The sequence below is a fragment of the Coregonus lavaretus genome (genome assembly GCF_964263955.1).
Source record: "Coregonus lavaretus genome assembly, chromosome: 40".
Taxonomy (NCBI): Eukaryota; Metazoa; Chordata; class Actinopteri; order Salmoniformes; family Salmonidae; genus Coregonus; species Coregonus lavaretus.
In genome coordinates, this window is record NC_140027.1 from 6,486,731 (window position 1) to 6,513,921 (window position 27,191).

A 27,191-nucleotide genomic window follows, 5' to 3' on the forward strand; every position below is an offset into this window, starting at 1 on the left:
GCACAAATCTATACGAGCACTTTTGGTGATAGGTACAGGCGCGGTGCACAACGCTCTAATTGTCGTTCCTCAATTCTATCACTAGAGAGCGACCTGACACTTCTTTTTCAAAGGGCAAAAAAGCTTAATAGCGTTGAACTCACTCGCAGTCTCTTGCCCTGCGGACCGCTTGCTTCGTCAGCGGGTATATGACTGTGTGCGTTCCCCTATCACCCGCAAGCAGGTCTGCGGATCGCGCCCCTTCCTCCCTCTGCGCGCAGGATGGACCCGAAGATAACCGAACCGGACCCTCCATCCTCTCGCAACGGGATCACCCAGGTTCTGCAGTACGGGGAATTCACGGTCACCGGCAACCGAAAGGTGAGGTACACCGTGAGTTTAACCGAGAGGGACCTCACCATTCAGAAGATCACGTCGACACCTGCGGGACGGAGCAAGGTGGTTTTCAACTTGAGGGACTGTGTCGGCTGCCGGGCTTTCAGGACAGATGACAACACGGACGCGGGAGCGTACTTCTCTGCCTATTTCTACCCGTTTAAAAGACGATGGATGAGCTCTGGTGTGGCCAGGCAGCGGGTCGAGCAGTGCTTTCGGGTAGCCCTGTTCCAAGACCAGCGCGCCAACCTGGAGGAGGCAGAGAAATGGGCTGGCACCATCCGCGAGAGCTCTGCTCGTCAGCAACATTTGAGAAATGGTGAGCAAGTAATGAATTCAATTAGTTAAACGATATACAATAGTTTGGTATAATTTTCTCATAAGTGGTTGAGGACGGTGCTGTGTGTGCTTATCACATTCATGTTATTTATAAAGTTGGTTTGCCTGCCTAGCGCACATTATTTAGTCATTGACAGAGGAAGAAGGGTTGTCTTTGGGTAGTCTAGTCTACTGCTGTGGTGCAAGTTCTCACGCTTATCAGTGTCATCTGTCTCAGGCTATTATATTACCTTTAACTACTGTAAATGAATAAAACAATAGGACTGGTCTGACTGACACTCAAGTTACAGAATGTGCACTAAGCAACCTTTAACAGCCCAAAGTAACAACAAAACAGCATCTAGAATAACAATAGCCTAAGCCCCTCAAACTCAACTCTGAAGCCAGTTCCACCGCCTTTTTTCATAGTTCCCCTATAATCAAGGACTGATTTAGACCTGGGACTCCAGGTGGGTGCAATTCATTATCAGGTAGAACAGAACCAGCAGGCTCGGCACCTCATAGGGCAGGGTTGCCCAACCCTGTTCCTGGAGAGCTACCCTCCTGTAGGTTTTCACTCCAACCCCAGGTGTTACTAACCTGATTCATCTTATCAACCTGCTAATTATTAGAAATGGGTATGCTAGATTAGGGTTGGAGCAAAAACCTACAGAACAGTAGCTCTCCGGGAACAGGGTTGGGCAGTCCTGTCATAGGGTAAGAGTTGAATACCCCTGGCCTAAGCCAATTAATAGAGAAATACTAACAGAAAAAAACAGCATCTAGATCAGGGTTTCCCAACACTCTTCTCTCCTCGTTTTAACCCTAAACTGGCACACCTGATTCAATTAGTCAAAGACTAGATGATTAGTTGACTAATTGGATCAGGTTTCTAGGGTTAAAACAAAAATTTGAAATGTCTGGGGGGGGGGGGGCGAGGAGAGTGTTGGGAAACCCTGATCTAGACAATAGGCCTACTAAAGGTACGAGTGCTAAGGGGTATAAGTATATAATCACTCCAGTGGGCATAATGCACTATAATTGGAAGGTTCAGAAGCTAAGCAATCTCATTATTTGTCTGTTCTGGGTTTGTCTGTTCTGGGCTCCTTCCCTGTGCCCACGCTGTGTAAAAAGCTCACACAAACTTTCCAAGCAACAATCATATAACCAGTACACAGTGAGCTGTGACCCAGACAAAATGTCCCCATTTACACGAATGTATTTTTACCAGTACAAAAAATGCTGCAACCCTATACACTTGCATTGCCTTTTGAGCAGGAAGGAATGCTGTAGTAAGTAACATACATTGTATTGTGTGTTCTAAGACCGGGAGGGGTTTTCAACTCTTACCCTACGAGGTCTGGAGCCTGCTAGTTTTCTGTTCTACCTGATAATTAATTGCAAACACCTGGTATCCCAGGTCTAAATCAGTCCCTGATTAGAGGGGAACAATGAAAAATGCAGTGGAACTGGCTTCAAGGTCCAGAGTGGAGTCTGAAGGTCCTAAGACTTAATTGAAACTGTCCCGCACCTTAGAATACATCCATTCAGTTTACTCAACCTAATAATCCTGAATGTTCTGGGAAAGTAAAGACTGTCAAGTTTCTCTCTCCATCTTTGTCCTTCAAAATGTAAACTCCTCTTGTAAACTCTTTTCCCTGACCTATCCATCAACATTGTTTGTGGCAACATAAATGGTTCCTTGCCTTTGTACAGTAACACAGCCATTCATATACACAGTCATCTACAATACTCTATTTGAGCATCCTCCTATACCTATACAGGTGCCGAAGTTGAAGTTCAGTCTTGGAATACTGACCTTAAAGGTGCAATCTGGGATTGGTACATCCATTTTTGGATGACCTTAAATCAGTGGCTAGAGGCAACTTTCCTGTGGAATCTTGTGACGTGACAGGATGACAAGTGCAGGGTGACAAGGGTCAACCCACATCATTGTCTCTTACCTTGTAGCCATGGTAACGATGCAGGGAACCAATAAAAGATTGATCCTTCCAGAAGGAAAGCGCTATGTAAGTCTAGAGCTTAGTCATCCAATCACACTAACTAAACAGACGAAGGTAGCCTATAACCGAGGTGCTGGGAATTCTATAGAGAGACTTTATCAAAGGATGTGAGCTATTTAAATTCCTCAGCAAAGTGAGGTATTTCTATTTACGCAATACATTAATTCATGCCTGTGTGCCGTCAATTCTAATGGTGGTAGAAACGTGGGCTGCAGCACAATCTAACTACAACTGTGGTTGAAACCACAATGATCAAACTGACCACTAAGCAAGATAGTTTAGAGATGAGATAGAAGTCAACTTTGCAAGATGGATATTATAGTTGCCTTGAAACTGGATATAGATATCGCCTCAATGTTTACACAACCATTTTATTACCATAAAACAACATACCATTTTAGGGAGCATTACTATCTGTTCATCTGCCTGTAAATCAACAAGGTCATCTATCCCGTGGCACCCATGTCATTACAGTACATCTGTAGCGTGAAATGAATCTGTGTCCCAAATGACACCCTATTACACGGGCTCCGGTCAAAAGTAGTGCACTGTGTAGGGAATAGGGTACCATTTGGGACACAGGAGGAGAATAATAAGATGGGCATCATTGTCCCACATCTCAAGGGCCTCTCCTTTCAGCAACAAAGTAGGTCGCTTCCAGCACACTCAATACCATTACTAATATATTACCCACTGGCCCTTTCGACAAACCCGATGCAGTGCATGGACAACAGCATGCATTATGATACACATTTAGAGAATTTGGGTATAGTAAAGAACAGGGTGTATTCATACACCATAGCATATCAAATGTTATTTAATGCTAGGATGACGGCATATTGTTTTGATATAGACATCATTTCACATATTGATATTCTCTTGGAGTTGATACGGTGTAATAATATACTATTGTATGTTATCGGATATTATCGATCCTGGATGAAATTGATCAATATACCACAGATTTCCACTGCTACACCGCAAAGAGAGTTATCTTTTATTCCCAATACTAAGGGGCATAGTTCAGCATTGAGTTCTCTGTATTCATACATCTGTTCCTCTGCTTCAAAAGCAGAAGAGAAAAGTGAGAGAGAAAGAGGGAGAGAAAGTTGTGTGTGTGTTCACTCGGAAGCCCCAGCAGTGAGGCAGCGGTCCTTTCCCTGAGGACTCTTGTCGGACGTTCTCCAAGATGAGCCTTGACGTGCTGTCAAGACCTCTGACTAAGCCCATCTCTCTCTCGCTCTCTCACACACACACACCTCTCTCTCTGGGGCCTTCCCTATTTAGACCCTTGGGCTCACAGCAGCTCAGTGTTTCAGGCCACTCAGTGAAGATGACAGAAGGAAAAAGAGAAATTACAACACTGGACAGAAAATCTGAAAAATGTCATTGTCACTTAATAATGTTGATAGGAATGTGTATCTGTTTTTTCTCATGGCTACACAGAACAATGTACAGCACATTGAGTGATTTTTTAAAATAATTACATCTGTAAAGCAATAAAATAATGTGAATGTTCTTGTCCGCTTATGGCTTGCTGTGTTTGCGTGTTCTCTATTTGGCTAATGACACAACAACGTTTCAACCACGTTTCAACGAACACCAACATGGTCTATTACAGTCTATGAGAATGTCAGTCTCTCACTATGTGGTTGTGGGTTTTCATGGTTGGTAGCCAGCTTCCTCTACACAGCTTTATTTTTAAAGTATCATGGCTATAATCTGCTGCTATGTTACGTTGCATGTTTACAGACAATGTAAGGCATGTAAGCTGCAAGTTTTTAGTTAAATCTGAGTGAAATAAATAAAGTATTGAATGCGAAAGTCTTGTCAGTTATAAAAATACATTACGTTTTTACTTCAGAGTCGTTTTTTTATTCAGCTGTCTCGCCCATCTCACCCCATTGCCGAAAATACCCAGGAGACACCACTCAAGACGAGAGTGACAGCCGGTGGTTAGATCCTCTCCGCTCCTCTCACTCACTTTGTCTCTCGCTGACTTACGCTCTATGCATCTTTAACTTCTCTCTCTCTCTCTCTCTCTCTCTCCCCCCATCTGCATCTTTGCCATTCTCTCTATTCTTCTTTATCTTTCCCTCATCTCTCTCTCATTCTCAGACTCTCCCTCTCTTTCCCCTTTCTCTCTCTCCCCCATCTTTCTCTCATTCTCCGAATCCCTCTCGCTCTCCTCTCTCTTTCTCCCCCTCTCTCTCCCTGTCTCACTCTCTCTGAGAACATATCACCACACCAGGCATCTCCTCCCTCCACACCCTCTGTGGTCGGTCTGGTCTGAGTTGCAACTCAGCCAGGAGCTGCTTACTCGCTCAAACACACTGCCACGCTGTTGTGTCCAAGACTATTCTATTTGTGTTTGTCTCGGTGAGGTACCATCAGATGTATATAAGATGCATTTGGGTTGGTGAGGGACAGGTTGTGTAGGTGTGCAAAGATGATTTCAGGATCGATTTAAAAAGACATTGGGGGTGGGAAGCTAAAACAGCCTACACAAGACACATCAGATTTGTATCTTACCAGCACAAATATAGTCATTTAAGCTAACTACATTTAGTGGATGTGCTAGCCTATGACTAATCCACTCAATATTAAGGCTAGGTGTTAATATCATATTACAATATTTTTCAAATTTTTGACAGTATGGCGGTATTTGATGGTATTTTATGTTTCTGAATAATAAAAGTTCTAAATATGTTTTATGAGTAGTGCATGGTCTTAGAATGGCAACACATTTATTCTAAGATGTTTTAATTGGCTTTCTCCATTCTGATGGTTTAATGCTCAACAAAACATGGACAAAACTGACAGTAAAGTAGTCCAATTTGTAGAACTTTTCATTTATTTAGCACTTTATCAAAATATAATTATAGACTGTATTGTAAAAATCTATACCGGTATGTGGATTCATAACGGTATACCGGTATTCACGATATATTGTCCAGTCCTACTCCATATTATACGTAAGATATGTGTTATGACTGCTAGTGGCCAAATGGGTGATAATAACCTATAATCCATAGATCCTTTAATGTGGAAACTGGCTTTTCTCCTAATGGGGGTTTGTCCAGATTTAGTACGACCTACCTCTGAGGTTTATGAACGCATTGATGGGTACATACAATATTAATGCAATAATTAAGCATGACTTGGCTTGTTATTATTGTACTACTTAAGAGTATGTTGGCATTGCGCTTATCATGGTAGGTTATGTACCTACAGTATCACCTAACTCAGGAATTCTTGAAAGTCGGGACAATCCTTGTCCAGCAGGGAAACTTTATTTTTATAGTTGGGAAAAAAAGGATTTTGTTGTATTATTTGTGCTTAGAAATTACATTTAGGGGAATTTTATAATGGGAAAGATTTTGCTTTTGGAATTATCTAAATATTTTCAATATTATTCATTTCCATGTCGGCTCAATGCTCGGAAATGCCCTTGTCCGGAGCAAATGCTCCCAATTTAAAACTCTCAAAAAAAAGTGTTTAAAATTCAAAAAATTGTCAATAATGAATATTAACTGAAAAAGGATATTGTGTAGTTTCTCGCAATAGCCCTCTCTGACTTTAAACAATATTTATTTCAAAACTGTGATTCCTAAAAGATGTGTCTGGAGATTTAGTCAACTAAATGAATCATGAATGAGCAGGGTCAGCGACACCATAAGGACCCCTTCTTCATGTCCTCATTACATGTAGTGCAACAAGACAAATCATGGTCTGTAAAGCATTCTACTTTTGATAGATTTAAACAAACAATATTGAAATCACCATTGTCACAACCATAAACTGTCAACTCCATCTGCCTGATGGATTAGGATAGGATATGAATTTTGGTGCATTTTTGTCAACTCCGTAAAACATAAACTCTGTCAAATTTTTGTCTAACGTTAGTGCTGAAAGATCTGATAGAATGGTTATATTTTTATTGGGGGTTTTCACATTAATTTTCTATATTTTACAAATATTTGTATTTCATTTTTATTTATATAGTCAGAAATATATATTTTGAGTATTTGTTGTCAACTACATCATTGATGGCTAATGCCCATAAGATCGATCTTTTTGTCAATATTCAGAAAAAATATTTTAATCGCTGTTCTGCAACATATGCTTCAACTATTGACGTATTTGCTGTGCAAGATCCAAGGGATAATGTTTTCTTTCTAAATGTTGTTTTATGTTCTGAATCTAGAAGAAAATGCCAAAATGCTAACGAAATTAGCCCTGGAGCATTATATAGTGCTATGAAATGTATATATTTCAAATGTAAATATTTAGAATAATATTTGTGAAGAAAAAGTTGAGATTGTACCGTCTTTCAAGAATCCCTGAACTGACAGTATCACGTAACAGGCAGTATAACGTAACTGACAATATAATGTACCGGAGTAGTTTAGTTTGGTTGAAATTAGGTCAGACTACTATGGTCATAAAGGAATGTAGACACCTTGTATGAGTTATGACTGTGTCTGAAAACCACGTTTCAAAGGTGCCATCCTAGTCAATACCATTTCCTCAGATCGAAACAAGCCGATATAAAGAACTTGATTACGACCTGAGTGTAACATACAGTATAGGAAACAGTTTGCTATGAAACGGTGACATCTGGCCTGCGATCATAAAGTGGCTGAGCCAAAGTGTTGAAAGACTTAAAGGTGGCGGATGAGGTCCTATTAAGGCCCTCTTAAGGAAGACTTGCATCCTTCCTTCCTCCCTACCTCAAAGTAATCACTAACTAACAGTCGGATAGGTGAAAGCAAGCACGCCCCTGCATTGCTTACACAACTAATTATGTAAGATCAGGGATTACTGGAAGGAAGGGAGGAAGGAAAGATCATGTTCAAACTATTAGAACTGAGCCTGTAAGTGAGGTGGGGGGAAGAGCAGAGAGGTGATAGCAGAACCCTCTGTCCCCCATCCTCTCCCCCTAGACAGAACTCCCAAAGGACACAGAGAGAGAGACAGACGCAAGAGAGACAAAGGAGGGAGAATGGCCACATCAGGCATTCATAACCACATAGACTGCAGACAGAAAGACATATTGGGCCCAGCCAAGCGTATAAAACCCCTGGCCTTCCCCTCCTTCCTATAAAGATAGATAGGCCATCTCGGTCTCATTCAGCCGCGATTAACGCTGTGTCATACCTCCCCAGTCACAAATGGAGAACTTGAGCTACAATCAAAGTAGTGACATTAGAATAAGTGACTAATGCATAATTCAAATAATGTTTTCATTGTAAGTTCAACTGTGAGTCGTCAGTCTTTCACTGATATGAACATAATCGCACAGAGGTGAACTTTCCCCTAGGTACAGATCTAGGATCAGCTTCCTCTCCCCAAATCCTAACCGTAACCATTAGAGGGAAAATTGAAAACTGACCCAAGCTCAGTGCCTAGGGACAACTTCACCCTACACCAACATCTTGATAGTCAATTGAAGCTGTAAGCCACCCAGTTTAGTTTCGAGGAAAAGCGAAAGCGTTAGCTAATAAATAAACAAATGCTCTGTCTTCCATGTCTAACGAGAACCGACACTTCGCTGAGTCGCAACAGAGATCTGTCACGCAATACTGTGCAAGTTTGCTATTCTAAGATGCCATCCTAGGCCTAGACCAGAAAAATTCTCTTTGGGGTTTTTCTCCTTTCCCTTTCATTTCAACTGGCATTCACTGTGGTGAATAGCACAGAGTAGTGATTATTTCATTAAAGTTCAGAACAAATTGTTCACTCTAGGTTTTGAAGTCTACGGATGAGACATTTCTTAATGACATCTCTAGTGAATTCAGTTGAAATGTCGCTCAGACAGCAAGCGTTCCTTTGGAGTTGTTTGGTTTACCACTGTGAAGATGGTTCTACAGTAATCGGTTTGGATAGTGCCTTTTTAGTGGCATCTTTAACCATCCCGAATAATTGCTTGTGGCTCATTTGCCTTCGTCTTTCTACAGTAAGTCTATTGCCTTTTTTATTGTGTCTTATTTGTGTCATAATAGATACTATCAGTGTTTGTCTACTTAACCAAGGGCAACAGACTAAAACAGATAACAACCAGACTATAGTTTTATAGTAGTCTGCTACCACTACATGTCGCAACCACAGGATGTGAGAATTAAGAGATTGGCCTTTGATGAGGATAACCCGATTATGACCTTTTAAGGGCATGGCAAGTGGTGTTGTAGCTTTATCCGCCCCCAAACTACTGTGTTACCTCAGTGCCCACTGGGCATGCTCAGATGTAATTGTTAAGGGGACACAGATCTGTTCAGCGCTCCGACCACACCAGGCCAAAACAAACAGAGAGCAACATCTAGTATCATTAGTCACAATAATAAACCTAGAAATGCAGCCATGGCTTCCCCCGGTTACAAAAGAGCCATAGTGGGGAGGCGGACACAATGAATAATGTCAGTTTATTTCTAGAGCAACCAGATTTATTTCTCTCTGTTTGGGTGTGTGCTTTGTTGGTTTCGTCTAGATGTGTCCTGTGGCAATGAGCCATGTTTTAGCTGATGATGGGTTACACTCTGGATGTTCCCTGATTTCAGCAGGAAAAACTCCAAACCCTAGTTATAGGCTGTAGGATATGTAGGCTATAATATACAGTACCAGTCAAAAGTTTGGACACACCTACTCATTCAAGGGTTTTTCTTTATTTTTACTATTTTCTACACTGTAGAATAATGGTGAAGACATCAAAACTATGAAATAACACATATGGAATCATGTAATAACCAAAAAAGTGTTAAACAAATCAAAATATATTTGAGATTCTTCAAATAGCCACCCTTTGCCTTGATGACAGCTTTGCAGACTCTTGGCATTCTCTCAACCAGCTTCATGAGGTAGTCACCTGGAATGCATTTCAATTAACAGGTGTGATGTCTTCACTATTATTCTACAATGTAAAAAAATAAAGAAGAAAAACCCTTGAATGAGTAGGTGTGTCCAAACTTTTGACTGGTAGTGTAACTAGGGTCGAGCTTTCCTGGTCAGGTCAGCTAGAGACCAGTTTCACCTGGAAAAACTCCTGACCCTAACCATTGCATCTTGCTGACAACCAAGACCATAGGTGGAGGTGGCACACTCAATCACAGCCAGTTTATAATGAAGGAATGTTTAGGAATGAGTAGGGTGGCTAAGAGGAAGTGTCAATGGGTCCAGACCAGACGGGCCTTGTAGGTAATGATGAGGCAGACACACAGCATGGTTGGGGCCCTTGCCAGCTGGGTTGGCACAAGCCCATGCCAAATTATTTATGAGGGCACTGCCCTGGGGCCTCATTTATAAACTGTGCGTAAGTACAAAATATAACCCCAAAATGTGCGTGCGGCATTTTTCACGCAAAAGTTGGCATTTATAGTAAATTTACTTGACATGAGAATGTGCTCACCTCTCCACAAACTCTAGACCATCCGTACATACATCTGCTAGTGGTTGAAATATTGTATTGCAAGCTGGCAAGTAAGTATTTTGTGCAAATGGGGGATATGATGAAAATCGTATTAATAAAACAACGGAAAACATTAACAAGCATGCAGCCATTTGCCGTTAGTGAGAAGAGCGAAAATCAGTGTTTTATTTTTAGAATTTATTGCCACCTTTTCTGTCCGTGATTGGTTCATATTCCCGAAGTAGCCACACAACAAATTACCATGCACATCTCTCACTTAATTGGACCTAGTAGCCTAGTAAATAGATAGGCTATATGTAGTTCACGTTTTGTAATCCCATGGGCAGCGCGGTTTATAATATAATGCCGAATTTAACAGGTGAACATTTTGTTTTACATTGAAGTAGGCATAGGTATGCTACTGTAAGTACTGTAATAAAACAAAAATGGAGTAGCCTGCCCTAGACAATGTTTCAGAATTCTGCTGACAGGTCCACAACAATTTGCCATTGTGTTCTCTTTCAGAAACGGACACAGTCCTTTGCCAGATACAGCATAAATTAGTCAATAGACCGGTAGCTTATGTCAAATCATTTTACAGTATGAGTAGGATACAGTATTGCCGTATGATAGGAGCGCAATATCATTGTCTGTTTAATCTGAGAGCCTACCAAGGCAGGTCATAGAACCCCAATAGTCTATTGACAAACAAAATGGTGAACAACAATTCGTCTGGGGCTGTAGCATTTAGCCTGCTTTTAAATTGTTTGAATATACAATTAATCTTGCAGAATTTGTCAATGTGTGGGACAGGCAGCATGCATGTTTAGCTTGAAAAAGTCACTGCAAAATATAAATACATCTCAATATTTTTGTATGTGCACAGACTTTTCAGCAATGGAGCACGCAGAAATGTTGTGTGAAATTTACGCAACGGTTATAAATGAGGGCCCTGCCATCTCCGTCCTCCCAGGACTTCATTACTTGTTGAGAAGGGTCCACATTTCATAGAAACCCTTTTTTTCTCTGAGAAAAAAAGGGACAAGGCCCATCAGGCAAAGACATCAGATAAAAATCAAATTTGGTTGATATTAAAGTGGTAACAAACGTAAATTCAACTTGGAATGAACCAAAAACATTATTGTTGGTATGTGGTAAAAATTTGGGTTAGAATGAGACATGAAAAACAGTGTGGCTTTTTTAGCAAATTCATGATGTTGACAATGTTGATTCAACGTATATTTTGTGTGAGGGTGTGGTTTGTTAGATGGAAGTGTATTTGGGGCTACTACAAAGCTTTGTTATCTATACTGAACAAAAATATAGACGCATCATGCAACAATTTCAACGATATAAGGAAATCAGTCAATTTAAATAAATTCAGTAGGCCCTAATCTATGGATTTCACATGACTGGGCAGGGGCGTAGTGGGGAGCTAGGCCCAGCCAATAAAAATGAGTTTTTCCCCACAAAAGGGCTTTATTACAGACAGAAATACTCCATAGTTTCATCAGCTGTCCGGGTAGCTGGTCTCAGACGATCCCGCAGGTGAAGAAGCCGGATGTGGAGGTCCTGGGCTGGCATGGTTACACATGGTCTGCAGTTGTGAGGCCGGTTAGACGTACTGCCGAATTCTCTAAAACGACGTTGTAGGCAGCTTATGGTAGAGAAATTGACATTACATTTTCTGGCAACAGCTCTGGCGGACATTCCTGCAGTCAGCATGCCAATTGCATGCTCCCTCAAAACTTCCGACATCTGTGGCGTTGTGTGACAAAACTGCACATTTTAGAGTGGCCTTTTATTGTCCCCAGCACAAGGTGCACCTGTGTAATGATCATGCTGTTTAATCAGCTTCTTGATATGCCACTCCTGTCAGGTGGATGGATTATCTTGGCAAAGGAGAAATGCTCAGTAACAGGGATGTAAACAAATGTGTGCACAAAATTGGAGAGAAATAAGCTTTTTGTGTGTACAGAACATTTCTGGGATCTTATATTTCAGCTCCCGAAACACGGGACCAACACTTTACATGTTGAGTTGATATTTTTGTTCAGTATACGTCAAGCAAAGTAGGAAGGCTATCTAGGTACAAAAGGTCATGTTAACTGAGGCCATGTGTTATCAAACACTTCAAGAAAACACGATGTCACTTTAACTGCCTTGTGAAAAGGCACCTACAGTAGACACACCCCATTCCATCTTATGCCCTGTTACGCTAACTATGTCAAAGCCCCGTGACCAAACTCCACAGATACCACAGATCTACAGTACTAATAGGTGGTGTTTCATAACTTAACCTTTGTTGTTAGAGGCTGCGTCCCTAAATGCACCCTATTCCCTTTGTAGCGCACTACTCAAAGGTGGTGCACTATAAAGGGAATAGGGTGCCATTTGGAACAAACTCGTAGACTGCAATACACTGTTTACAGTAGTACAGATACTGTAACTCTGATAGGTGGTGTTTCCTAACTTGTATTGGTGTAGTCTGCGATATATGTTGACAGTAGCTCCAGTAGACGTGGGGTCGTCTAGAAAAACACATCCTGCCAATTAGGTTTGATGTTGGTGGATGAACCTCATCCAGGGAGCATCCAAAAAACTGGCCTTGTGCTCCACCCATAGCAAGTCATTCAAATCGTTCATCATCTGTCAAACTTGTTTACCTTGCTTTCCCATCCGTGACTAAAATACTTTAATTTCCCAGAATGATTTAGCTAGAGCGGACTGATGCAGAAAATTGGCAAAGAAGCCCTGAGTCATAGTTCTGAGTGTTTGTCTAATCAGTATATTCTGAGGATTAATAGTAGACATAAGGGATGGGAGTTTTTTCTGACCACCAGTGTGACCTGAACAGGGAAAACTCTGGGCCCTAGTTATAGGCCTGGTCATGGAACATGGTCAGGAAAAACTCCTGACCTTAATAATAGTAACGTCAAGCTTCTCCCTCCATTGCATATTGTTGTAATAGGAATTTGCAGGTGAACAAAAGAGAAGAGCAGTCACAGATTGAGTCAATAAAAAATCTATCAGGTTTATTACAAGTTGCAACATTGAGACAACACCCAACACGGAAGCAGAGAAAATTTCTAACTGGCCTCTTGGAGACAGGCCCTTTATGTCCTAATCAGACAGCACCAACTGTTCTGTAAACACCAGCCCGAGAGGCTTGTAGGAAGTAAAACCCAAAAGGCAATGACTGTCAGCTGCTACAGAATAACACATCAGTGTGTCTTCGATCTACTTCCAGTCTGGTGTCAATCACTATCAACAGATATGAGAATAATCCATAACATTCAGTATCAAGTCTAGTGACCATCAACCCGCAACTTGAGTAGAACACTGGAAATCATGTATGTTACAGAAAGGGAAAATTATATAAATATGCTAAACATTGTGTTAAACACTCTAAACTGAATATGAACTTTAGTGATTTTATATTTTCCCATTATAGTTATCTTTGAATGGGATTCTGTGGTTATGGGAATTTCTGCCAAGGTCAACAGAAATTGCAGGTTCAAGATCTCTCATAACCCCTGTCCATGCATCTCTCTGTTCTAGGTGTGCTGTACAGTGAGGTGCACCGTCCCTGCAGCGTCATGCTACTGGTGAACCCCCACAGTGGGAAGGGCCAGGCCCTCAGCCTCTTCACCGGACACGTCCAACGTATGCTCAACGAGGCCGGGGTCCCACACACACTGGTCATCACAGGTGAGTTTAGCGTACTGTATGTACACTACCAGTCAAATGTTTGGACACACCTACTCATTCAACAGTTTTTCTTTATTTGTACAATTTTTTACGTTATAGAATAATAGTGAAATAACACATATGGAATCATGTAAAAAAAAGTGTTAAACAAATCAAAATATATTTTATATTTGAGATTCTTCAAATAGCCACCCTTTGCCTTGATGACAGCTTTGAACACTCTTGGCATTCTCTCAACCAGCTTCATGAGGTAGTCACCTGGAATGCATTTCAATTAACAGGTGTGTCTTCTTAAAAGTTAATTTGTGGAATTTCTTTCCTTCTTAATGCGTTTGAGCCAATCAGTTGTATTGTGACAAGGTAAGGGGGGTATACAGAAGATAGCCCTATTTGGTAAAATACCAAGTCCAAATTATGGCAAGAACAGCTCAAATAGGCAAAGAGAAACGACAGTCCATCATTACTTTAAGACGTGAAGGTCAGTCAATACTGAAAATGTCAAGAACTTTGAAAGTTTCTTCAAGTGCAGTCGCAAAAACCATCAAGGACTATGATGAAACGGGCTCCCATGAGGACCGCCACAGGAATGGAAGACCGTTCAGAGGGGACTGTGTGAATCACAAGCAATGGACATTAGACTGGTGGAAATTTGTCCTTTGGTCTAGAGTCCAAATTTGAGATTTTTGGTTCAAACTGCCGTGTATTTGTGAGACGCGATGTGGGTGAACGGATGATCTCCGCATGTGTAGTTCCCACCATAAAGCATGGAGGAGGAGGTGTTATGGTGTGGGGGTGCTTTGCTGGTGACACTGTCTGTGATTTATTTAGAATTCAAGGCACACTTAACCAGCATGGCTACCAAAGCATTCTGCAGCGATACGCCATTCCATCTGGTCTGGGCTTAGTGGGACTATCATTCGTTTTTCAACAGGACAATGACCCAACACACTTAACCAGCATGGCTACCAGGCTGTGTAAGGGCTATTTTACCAAGAAGGAGAGTGATGGAGTACTGCATCAGATGACCCGACCTCAACCCAATTGAGATGGTTTGGGATGAGTCGGATAGCAGAGTGAAGGAAAAGCAGCCAACAAGTGCTCAGCATATGTGGGAACTCCTTCAAGACTGTTGGAAAAGCATTCCAGGTGAAGCTGGTTGAGAGAATGCCAAGAGTGTGCAAAGCTGTCATTTTTTATTTTATTTTCACCTTTATTTAACCAGGTAAGCCAGTTGAGAACAGGTTCTCATTTACAACTGCGACCTGGCCAAGATAAAGCAAAGCAGTGCAATAAAAACAACACAGAGTTACATATGGGGTAAAAAACATAAAGTCAAAAATACAACAGAAAATATATATACAGTGTGTGCAAATGTAGCAAGTTATGGAGGTAAGGCAATAAATAGGCTATAGTGCAGAATAATTACAATAGTATTAACACTGGAATGCTAGATGTGCAAGAGATTATGTGCAAATATAGATACTGGGGTGCAAAAGAGCAAAATAAATAACAATATAGGGATGAGGTAGTTGGGTGGGCTAATTTCAGATGGGCTGTGTACAGGTGCAGTGATCGGTAAGGTGCTCTGACAACTGATGCTTAAAGTTATTGAGGGAGATAAGAGTCTCCAGCTTCAGAGATTTTTGCAATTCGTTCCAGTCATTGGCAGCAGAGAACTGGAAGGAATGGCGGCCAAAGGAGGTGTTGGCTTTGGGAATGACCAGTGAGATATACCTGCTGGAGCGCAGACTACGGGTGGGTGCTGCTATGGTGACCAATGAGCTAAGATAAGGCGGGGATTTGCCTAGCAGTGATTTATAGATGGCCTGGAGCCAGTGGGTTTGACGACGAACATGTAGTGAGGACCAGCCAACAAGAGCGTACAGGTCACAGTGGTGGGTAGTGTATGGGGCTTTGGAGACAAAACGGATGGCACTGTGATAGACTACATCCAATTTGCTGAGTAGAGTGTTGGAGGCTATTTTGTAAATGACATCGCCGAAGTCAAGGATCGGTAGGATAGTCAGTTTTACGAGGGCATGTTTGGCAGCATGAGTGAAGGAGGCTTTGTTGCGAAATAGGAAGCCGATTCTAGATTTAACTTTGGATTGGAGATTCTTTATGTGAGTCTGGAAGTTGAGTTTACAGTCTAACCAGACACCTAGGTATTTGTAGTTGTCCACATACTCTAGGTCAGACCCGTCGAGAGTGGTGATTCTAGTCGGGTGGGCGGGTGCCAGCAGCGTTCGATTGAAAAGCATGCATTTAGTTTTACTAGTGTTTAAGAGCAGTTGGAGGCTACTGAAGGATTGTTGTATGGCATTGAAGCTCGTTTGGAGGTTTGTTAACACAGTGTCCAATGAAGGGCCAGATGTATACAAAATGGTGTCGTCTGCGTAGAGGTGGATCTGAGAGTCACCAGCAGCAAGAGCGACATCATTGATATACACGGAGAAAAGTGTCGGCCCAAGAATTGAACCCTGTGGCACCCCCATAGAGACTGCCATAGGTCCAGACAACAGGCCCTCCGATTTGACACACTGAACTCATCAAGGAAAAGGGTGGCTACTTTGAAGAATCTCAAATATAAAATAGATTTTGATTTGTTTAACACTTTTTTAGTTACTACATGATTCCATATGTGGTATTTCATAGTTGTGATGTCTTCACTATTATTCTACAATGTAAAAAAATAGTAAAAAATAAAGAAAAACCCTTGAATGAGTAGGTGTGTCCAAACTTTTTACTGGTACTGTACATACACACACATGCATGCATGCATGCATGCATGCATGAACGCACACGCGCGCTCACACGCACACAGGTACAAATACAGGTGTACAAATACAGGTACACAAACACTGCGCACGTACACATACACACACACACACGTCATCTCTGCTGAGTTAATGCATGTGCATACACTGACACACAGGTTATCACAGGTCAATATCCTACGTTAACACCTGCAATTACAGGTCAATTAATAACTCGACTGTCAAAGCACTGCACTACCAGTACGACACACACACACACACTAACGCTCAGCCTCTTGGCGACTGGACAAACAAAACAGAAACCATCATTCTGTGTCCCTCCACTCCAATTGGCAATGATCCACAAAGCAAAGCAGCTAATGCCCATCTCTCTCAAGCTGACCCTCCCTCTTTCTCCCCCCTCTCCCTCCCCCATTATAAATCCTCTGGCTGTTTTCAGCACTAGCTGGCAGTCATTACTCTGATCAAGTGCTGCTGGCACATATGTATGTATGTATGTAGATCCATTATGTCATATGTTATATTTATACACAAACTTCTGTAAATCTGGTTCACCGTGATGTTATGCCCTATTGATGGGCTAATAATCTGTGTGTGTGTGTGTGTGTGTGTGATTTGATGTAATTTATAAGCCACATTGATGGGGTAATCATCATAATGTGTGCTGCCACAGTCTGGGGATATTGTAATGATAATGTCCTGGTTTTGCACTGGGCTTCTGGTTCAAAGCTCATAGATGGGTAATATCCATTAGGGCACACTGTAGCAAAAAGCTTTGCAACTGAAAAGGAAAACATGTTTTTTGTTGGACAAGTTTAGGAAGTCCCTACCACGTTTTAGTACATTTTCTATCATTTGGTGCCTAATGAATACAACCCAGATGTGGCTTTTGAAGCCCTACATTTCAGCCCTCCTTTCAGTCTATTGAGTTTCTCTCCCTCTCTCTGTTCTTAAATCACTGCAGTGTCAGAGAGCAGTCAAGAAAATGAATCCCTTTCCCAAAACTGAGAGAGCAATCTTCTGAACACATTCTGAAGTGCTGAATATGTTAAAATTGGAAAGTAGAAAAAAGTTCAGAACTACCCCAGACTTTGGGGACACACTTTATGGGAAATTAATCCTGAGAACAATGTGTGGATAGATTCAATTCTCCATTCTCAGAATGAATGTGCTTTTTCATAGAACATTAAATTCCCCATTGAAGAGAGCCTTTGTTCTAGTCCAATGCAGAACGATGGGTGATCTAGCTTGCCAGATATAAGGGTAGATGATCTCTGACCTTAGTCTCACTAGGACATTGTCTATTGGGATGTCCTCATCCTTCTCCATGATCAGCCACAGCTCAGAGACACTGGGCTTAATTCAATCTAACCTGTAATTGTTTATCCCATAGCCAGGTAGATGCCAACACTTTTCAGAGTAAGACGAATGGTTGTGCAGGCATTAGTTTGCAAACAAAGATTCTGCATCACCATTGCTACCCCTTTTCACACTACAGAGTCCAGCCGAGCCAAGCTGTTCTGGGCTGGTTATCCATTTACTGGAACCATGCTGAAAAAGTCAATGTGAAAAGAAAATATCAGTGTCTCTCGGTGCTAATGCAGTGAGACTGAGGCAGGGCCAGAGCTGTGCTAGCCTAGCGAACGGTTAGCATGGGGACTCTAATGAGAGAGGACAGGCCCATTATTGGAGCCCTGGCTGTGTGGCGGTGCCAGAGGGAAGGGAAGGATGAGTCCACAGCCCAGAGAGAGACTGGTTAACTGGGCATGGAGGAGGCTTGGCACAAGGGTCTCAGAGGATCTCTTTCTCTCTCTCTCTCCATCTTTCCCTCGCTCTCCCCCTCAGCTCCCTCTTGCTCTACCCTCTCTAGGCTGAGAAAAGCCTGTCAGGCACGATTAAATGAATGACAGCACGCTTCTCCTGTCTTCCTTCATTCAATATCAATTCTAACTCTATTTCAGTGGCCTTGTCAGAGATCAGAGAACTTCCAAAAGTCCTTCTTTTAGCTGTGTTTCTTTCCATATTATTCACATTTTGTCCTGAAAATAAGAGTCAGAAAGACAGGAGACTAAGGAAGCATCTCAATTGTCTAAAGTTGTCTCCTCTAGTCTTGTTAGTGTCAATCAGTGCAAATGGAGCAAGGAGAAAAGGAGAGGAAGCCACTGTAGACTATTGACACGTACCAAAGCAAAATTAAAAGGATCTATGGTAGGAGGACGCCTTCTCTCTGTCAGTTCAAACGAAGAAGGAAAGTATACAAGGAAAGGAAGCTACCTTATTGAGGGACACCCTAACAGAAGGAAAGTGTCTGTAGCAGGATGTTATTCTGTTATCTTATCTTCCCAGAGACATACAGTCTTTCCAGTGAGATCAGTGCAGTTGTGACCCATCTAGCATATGTGTTAGCTGTGGTGGTTTTGGAACAGAACAGTAAATGTCTATATTATAGCCTGTGGTCCGTTCTCAATTCAGATGGAGGAAACTAGATAGTAGAAATAAACACTGTTGACTATTGAGAGTCCGTTTTGAGACCTAGGAGAATCTGTTGCAGGATGTTATCTTTCCAGTTCAGTTGTAACCTAGAACAGTACAGTGAGTTATATAGCCTGTGGTCCTGTGGCTTGTTCTCTATGGCTGGTCCTCAGGGCGGGGAGAGCGTGCGGTGAGGCAGTGGTTCTACATCCCTCAGGCTGTCCCTGTCCCTGGGTGCTGACTAAGCTGCCACAGCGTATCCTCCAGCTCCCAACCGGGTTGACTTATCTATACACACCACTGCTACTTCTGCTCCAGCTGTTGACCCAGAGTCTCCCGTTAGACACACACTCAGTGCAGCCTTTGTGAACAGGTAGTCACCCACGCATACATGCGCACACACACACACGGCAGAGAAAAGGATCCCTGCTATTACTGTCAGTGTGCATTATGGAGCCCTGGTGCAGTCGGACCTAGACCATTGAATGGTCCCCTTTTTTAAATGTCATGTCTGTGTCCTTACTTCACTCAGCCCAGCATCGTTTATACCTAGTGTGAGATGGGTTTGGAACCTCCTTTTGTGGGAGGCAGGGTCAGTGAGAGTGTGGCTGGGAGGAGAGGGACAGAGAAAGAAGACTGAAGTAAAGTGATGGTATATTGGTGGTATTGGAGGTTAAGCCTCACGCTTTTTCTTTTTTTGGAATCCCAGAGTTGTGTGAATTATAGCTTCTTTAGAGGGACAACAATGGCTGCCCTGAGACCAACCATGAAAGACACGTGCACGCCCACACACACACTGTAGAGAACAGGATAGTTGTCCAAACACACACACACACACACACACACACACACACACACACACACACACACACTGTAGAGAACAGGATAGTTGTCCAAACACACACACCTCCCCTCCAGCCACGAGCCAGTGTAGAGCAGAAAGGAGCAGTGTAATGATTCTCATTCCACAGAGCCACAGAGCTGGGAAGAGGAAGAACGACTGCTTGCAGCCCAGAGGCTGAGCTGGTCAGTCAAGCTACACTACAGTACTGCACTGCACCCAGTCCCAGACCTCATATATTTTAACATCCAACCCACCACCACAACAAACACTCATAAAAATGACTAAAAGCACCAACTTCCCCCCATGAGCAGTATGTGTGTGTGTGTGTGTGTGTGTGTGTGTGTTAAAGTGCTATCTCCCCTCTTTTTTGCTATCGGCTACTATCAGCTATCCACATAAACAGTAAAGGGAGTGTGTTAACCACATCAATATTAACATCTCCTCCTACTCAGCAACCAACCTCTCCTATTTTACAGCTCTGTTGCCCTCCGCCTTAAAACTGACCGGTTATCTATACACACACTATGTTTACAGCCTCTGTATATGCAAATGAGAGCCCTATAGGCCGTGGTCAAAAGTAGTGCACTATTTAGGGAATAGGGTGCCATTTGGGACGCATCCTCAGGAATCGGATGCCTCCCCTCGAGGCCTATGTTGCCGAGGGAAATGCTCTCTACTGTTGTGTCAAGACCAGCATAAAACGATACAGCGAACAATCGCACTACTGTATTGTAGACTACACACACAGAAAGGAAAAATAGAGATTGGGTATTGCTGTCAGTGTCAGTGGGTTTCAGATGCAAGGACAAACAAGGGAATATAGAGAGCTACAAAAGTGTTTCCCAACTCCGGTCCTCCAGTATCCCCAACAGTACACATTTCCGTTGTAGCCCCGGACAAACATACCTGATTCAACTTGTCAAGGGCTTGATGATTAGTTGACAAGTAGAATCAGGTGTGCTTGTCAGGGGGCCACAACAATAATATGTACTGTTGGGGGTACTGGAGAACCGGAGTTGGGAAACACTGCTATACAGTATCTCTGTGCAAAGAGACACTTACGCCTCGATCACACCGGCAGCATCATTGCATTTTGGTACACCAGAAGTACATTCATTTCCAATGGAACGCTGCGTTTGCCTTGCAGCATTGCGTTGCCGAGGCAGTTGCAGTGTGTTCTGTGTGGTGCATACGTTGGATTTATCGAACGTATGCGTCAAACTGTATGCATAGACGGCTTGACAGAAATGGTAGCAGAAGGTGAATGATGAGCTTTTGTGGCACACATATCCAGATGATGCTGCGTACTATATCGGTGTGATCAAGGCGTTAGGCTGCGTTCACACAGGCAGCCCAAATCTTTTTTTTTTGTCTTTTGTCTTTTGACCAATTAGATCAGCTATGAAAAATATCTGATGTGATTGGTCAAAAGACCAATTAGTGGAAACAAAGATCAGAATTGGGCTGCCTGTGTAAACGTAGCCTTAGAGAGAGGTAGTAATAAGATTCATTGGGGAAGAAAGAAAAACTTGGCTTATGCTGTTAAGCTTGAGTGGCTACAACCAAAGAGCTCTTAGATGGTCTGGCCTTTTATAAAGAGTGTGTTTTGAGGAGAGAGGAAATACGTGTGTGCATTTCACGGTGAGAGTGTGCTACTAATATTAACCCTGGCAGAGTGTTAGGGAAATGTAGTGGAATAAAAAGTGCGATTTAAAAGTAATGGTGATGATGATGATACAGGAAGCAATACCAGTCACTCACTATATATAGACACCCCAGGAGGTTGGTGGCACCTTCATTGGGGAGGACGGGATCGTGGTAATGGCTGGAGTGGAATAGGTGGAATGGTATCAAATACATTAACACACATGGTTTCTATGTGTTTGATGCCATTCCGTTTGCCCCATTCCGGCCATTATTATGAGCCGTCCTCCCCTCAGCAGCCTCCACTGATAGACTACTGCCCCATAAAGAAAATGAATTACAGCTCTAGGAGCCATTAGTACAGATCTACGATCTGTTTACCCTCACCTAAGCATAACATTAACCATACAGGGAAATAACACAAAACTGACCTTAGGTTAGTGCTAGGGGAAACGTAATCCTGCTCCTGGTGGAATGATGGGTACAGTTCTAGGATAATCTTACCCTCACCTAAGACCAACCTTCACTATTTGGGGAGAAACACGCAATCTGACCTTAGATCAGCATCATAGGGGAAACGTAATCTTACTCCTGTTGCAATGTACAATCTGCTGATTGCCCCAGTCTAATTTGATGGAGTGCCCTACCGTAATTTGGCCTTGTAATCTAATTTGCAATGTGATACTACATTTCATTAAGGTGGCATATCAACTGTCCTCTCTGCCCTAAAGACATGTGCTGCTAGCCTGGTCACAGGAGGTTGGTGGCATCTTAATTGGGGAGGACGGGCTCGTGGTAATGGCTGGAGCGGAATTAGTGGAATGGTATCAAATACATGGTTTCCATGTGTTTGATGCCATTCAATTGACTCCGTTCCAGACATTATAATGAGCCGTCCTCCCCTCAGCAACCTCCACTGAGCCTGGTACTGTAGGTGGGATATCAGTTGTACTCTACTGCTCAGTCTAAAGAAGCCAACTGGCCACCGTTTGCTAGCCTGTTACCATACCTTCCATGTTCCCTTTGTTTTGTTCAGCTATTGTATTCACAACAACTTGATTCCCAAAGTGATTGGAAAGTTAAAGATCTCACAACTACAAAAGAGGCCACGCACACACACATAAACACACGTAAACATACTCTTCTTCCACGTATGTTTTCAGAGCGGCAGAACCATGCCAGAGAGTTGGTGAGAGAGGCTGACCTGTCACAGTGGGAAGCTCTAGTCATCATGTCCGGGGACGGACTTCTGTTTGAGGTGAGGTACAAAATACAATAATCCATTCCTGCCAACATGGCATCCATTTAGCTTCTAAACCTCACCCAGTTTGCTGAGATCCGTGGCTCTGCCTGAACTTGCTTATTGTTGCACAGACACCGATTTAAGCCTATTTGTGGACTCATCCAGCACTTTAAATGGAGAGTTTCCACTGAAAGTGCACTTTAGTTTAGACCAGGCCTTATCTTGGTCTGTGAAAGTGGCCCTAGATCTGGTGAGTCTCTGGCTGTTGGGTGACCCCTGCTCTATCTGTTGCCACAGGTGGTGAATGGCCTGATGGAGAGAGAGGACTGGGAGGAGGCCATCCAAACCCCACTGGGCATCCTACCGGGGGGCTCCGGTAACGCCCTGGCTGCCTCTATACACCACTACTCTGGGTGGGTGACACACCAATACCCCCATGTAGCAGTTAATTAGTAGCAGTTAGACACCACTACTCTTGGTTGGTGACGCACCAAGACCCCAATGTAGCAGTTAGACACCACTACTCTGGCTGGGTGACACACCAAGACCCCCATGTAGCAGTTAATTAGTAGCAGTTAGACACCACTACTCTGGGTGGGTGACACACCAAGACCCCCATGTAGCAGTTAGTCCCAATAATGTAATTTGAAAATGCATGCTTCCCCCCTTCCCTTCCTTGAACTACTCAATCTGGCATGATTGGATTGTGGCAAGTAATGCATTGCTTTGATGTTTCCCATGTTGGATGAGTGATTAGGAAGGGAATAATGAAGGAACAAGGAAACATGAATTAAAAACAAATCTATCCAGTTGGGTGAGAAATATACTTCAAGGAAGACCGAAACGAAGGATGCACTATAGACAACCATCTACACAGTCACAGGGCATACTACTGCCTATATGTTTGACAAACTGTATTGAGTCAATCTCCAGAATCAGTAACAGAGAATAAACCTACTGCTGCTGGCTCTTTCTTTAACCAACATAGTATAGAACATCAACACAATGAATCACGATTACACAACCAGCATGCCCTCCTGTCTATCCATCTCTGCCCCCCACCAGAAGCCCCAGTCAACCAGCCACACAATGAGAGGAAGGACCCAGAGTCTGTTTTGTTCTCTCTGCCCTGCAGGGGGATCCAGAATATGATCTGCTCTGTTTTTGATCAACAGTGGTTTACTGTATCACCGGTTGTCCTATGTATATAGGCTGGTCCCAGATCTGTTTGGGCTGTAGGCTATAGGACATAATGGTAAAACGGGTCAGTTTTGCCTTGAGCAGTGGGATCGGACTCTCACAGTTTATAGATAGTACCCCCTCTACTGGTCGTTAAGAGATACTACACCCCAGTGGCTAATGCAAAAGTGACTAATGCAAAAGCACATACTAAGAAAATAGCTCAAACTGGTCCGATGTTATTGTTTATAAAAAACAATGTACAAAAACCGTGATAAAAGAAAGCAAACAGACACCCCAATGGCTATTATTGAATGGTGAGCCTAATGACTAGGTTGAATATTGAATACAAACTGAATATGGATACGCTGCCATATGGACGTGACCCCAGTGGTATGGAACTCCATTGAGACGTAATTACCTAATTGGCTGTGATGTAGAGGAGAAAAGACAGCAGGCTGGGTGGTTGATGTGGGGCTAGTGGTCCCATGACCTCTCTACCGCCTCACCTTCTCCCAGCTGGGCTTGTCTTTGTTGTCTGTCATGTATACCGCTAACTCCCCCCTCTCTCTCCCCCAATCATCTTCCTTCTCCCCCCATTCTCTTCCCCCCTGACAGGGCCCAGCCGGTGTCAAGCGAGGAACTGCTCGTCAGCTGTGGCTTCCTGCTGTGTAAGGGCCTGGTGTCTCGCATGGACCTGGCCTCCGTCCACCTGGGCTCCAGCCCCTCCAGCCCTACGCGCCTCTTCTCCTTCCTCTCGCTGGCCTGGGGCTTCGTGGCTGACGTGGACGTGGAGAGCGAGAAGTACCGCCATGTGGGCGCCGCCCGCTTCACCATGGGGACGTTGGTCAGGCTGGCATCGTTGAGGGTGTATAAGGGCCGTCTGGCATACCTGCCGGTTGACAAGGTGGATGGAGCGGAAGAGGATGGGCAATCGCCAGTCTCGTTGGAGGAGATGACCAGCGTGTCACCTCAACGCCAACCGCCATCGTCTGCTTTCTGCTCCTCCACCCTCCTCTGCCGACCTTCGAAGGACTCGCCGTGCCAGAACGCAGCCTACCACACCTTCCACAACTCCTGTTACTCAAACAAAGCCTTCAAGGTGAAGAAGAGGGAACCCATGTCCGCTAATGCCACGCTAACAGGCCCGCCAGACTCTCTCCTGGTGCCCCTGGACCAGCCGGTGCCCAGCGACTGGGTGGTGGTGCCCGAGGAGGACTTTGTCCTCATGCTGGCCATGTACCAGTCTCACCTGGCAGAGAACCTGTATGCCGCGCCCGACTCTACACTCGATGACGGACTCATCCACCTGATATACGTCCGAGCAGGCATATCGCGCACAGCCCTGCTCCGGCTCTTCCTGGCCATGGAGAAGGGCACCCACCTAGCCAACAACTGCCCCCACCTGGTGTACGCCCGTGTGCGGGCGCTGCGGCTGGAGCCCTACTCGCCCAAAGGGGTGATCACGGTGGACGGGGAGGTGGTGGAGTATGGGCCGGTCCAGGCCCAGGTACACGGCGGGATGGCCAGGCTCATCACTAGATGATAAACAAGATCCACTGGATGGATAGCTAGCGTTATCGTGTTATGCTAATAGATATGCTACGCTAAAAGCTAACAGTTAGCATTTTCTGGACGATGCTATGCTAACAACTAGCGTTAGCATTTTCTGGACGATGTTATGCTCACATCTAAAGGGTAGGTGGGATCAATGGACTTTTTAGTCTTGGAAGTGCCATGATGGAGTAGCAAGGCTAGAACAAACAAAAAAAATCCACAATGGGTGGGTACGTTTTTATTTCTACAGAGCCCAATGTTCTCAATCTCCCCTTCCCATTAGTTTGCATTTAGGCTGTCCCAAAATGGCTTCCCACTAGCACAAAGCAACTGACCTTTAATTGGCTGTTGCAAGCTATGACATTAATATATTACTAGAACTGAGGTGAGAGATAGATCAAGAGCTCTGCTGTCTTACTCCATAAGCATAACTCTAGAAATATGAACATTCTCGCCCCACTGCAAACCCCACCCCCATACTCACCCACACATACAAACATTCTCCTTACCGGGGGGACATATGATGTAGGGCTTTGCCAACAGCGAGAACACCTCAAGCAGTGTCAGTCACCCACCCTGTCCCTCACACACCCTGGGCATGCTTTATGTCTATGGGAGGGCATCACTAAACTGCCATCGCAACTTGAATTTTCTTTCTTATGCAACAAATGGGGGTTGGATTGATGCCTTCATTGCGCTCTTCCGCTGTGACGTGGAAATATGGAATATACATACAATCTCCGGGAGCCAGCATTGACATTATCAGAAACCAGCTTATTTGAACTCAAGTAATTAGGGGACTGTTGCGTCGATCCTGAAATCAACCCTCAACAATTGATGCTCAATTACAATAGGGTTGTTTTTGGTTAACTTGAAGCTTGAATCTCGAGGGCCAATAGTTTATGCTAAGGCCTAGACCCTGGACAACTTGATGACCGGTTTTGGATTTGAAAATATTTGAATTTATTTTGGATTAGGTATTGTTGTGATTAGCTGCAAACGCACCATACTTCCATGACTTCTTCAATCAACCAGCCACCTTACATTGACATGCAAACAAATATACTAAAGAAGACATATTTTCAAGTAATTTGATATGTGCTTGTTTTATACCTCATATTTTCATGAACCACTAGCTTTAAATGGCCTAGAGTGAGAGAGACTGCCCTTACGTATTGTGCTGTGGCCTGTCCTGCAGAGGAAGGCATGCAGCACAGGTCCAGGTTAAGTGATTGATGACTTGTAGTGCCTGTATCAGGTCTCCGACTGCAGTCTTTCCCCATACACCTCCCCCCATCCATCCATCCATCCTTCTCCTCCATCCAATCTATCCATCCCGACTCCTCCTTTTCTTGACACTGCAGTGCACCACAGAGCAGTCCCAGTCGCTTTTGTCTGCCTGCAACTACAGCTGACACCCCAACAGTACACTACACACACACAGTACAGACCCCTTCTCAGCCATCATCACCTAGGTGTCCTTATCATAAAGCTTTAAACACACAGAGAAGATAAACTATGAAATGATGACGAGCGCAACCAAAGGCTAATGTGATGCTAATACAGTAGCTAGCCTGAGTTTACGCTCGTCATAGCCCTCTTCTGTCCTGATTCTGAACTCTCGGAACGAGGGCGATTATTCTGC

The 27,191-nt window shown here is 43.5% G+C and overlaps 1 protein-coding gene across 1 annotated transcript; it reads left to right on the forward strand.

Moving 5' to 3' along the window:
- Nucleotides 1-261: 261 nt before the first annotated feature.
- Nucleotides 262-25,535, forward strand: LOC311113480 (sphingosine kinase 1-like; the record flags this gene model as incomplete). The annotated part of the gene is made up of 5 exons (XM_084156704.1): nt 262-694; nt 13,681-13,830; nt 22,731-22,825; nt 23,108-23,223; nt 24,608-25,535. The coding sequence occupies 5 exons, from the start codon at nt 262-264 to the stop codon at nt 25,533-25,535; spliced, it is 1,722 nt and encodes a 573-aa protein (XP_084012830.1).
- Nucleotides 25,536-27,191: the final 1,656 nt, after the last annotated feature.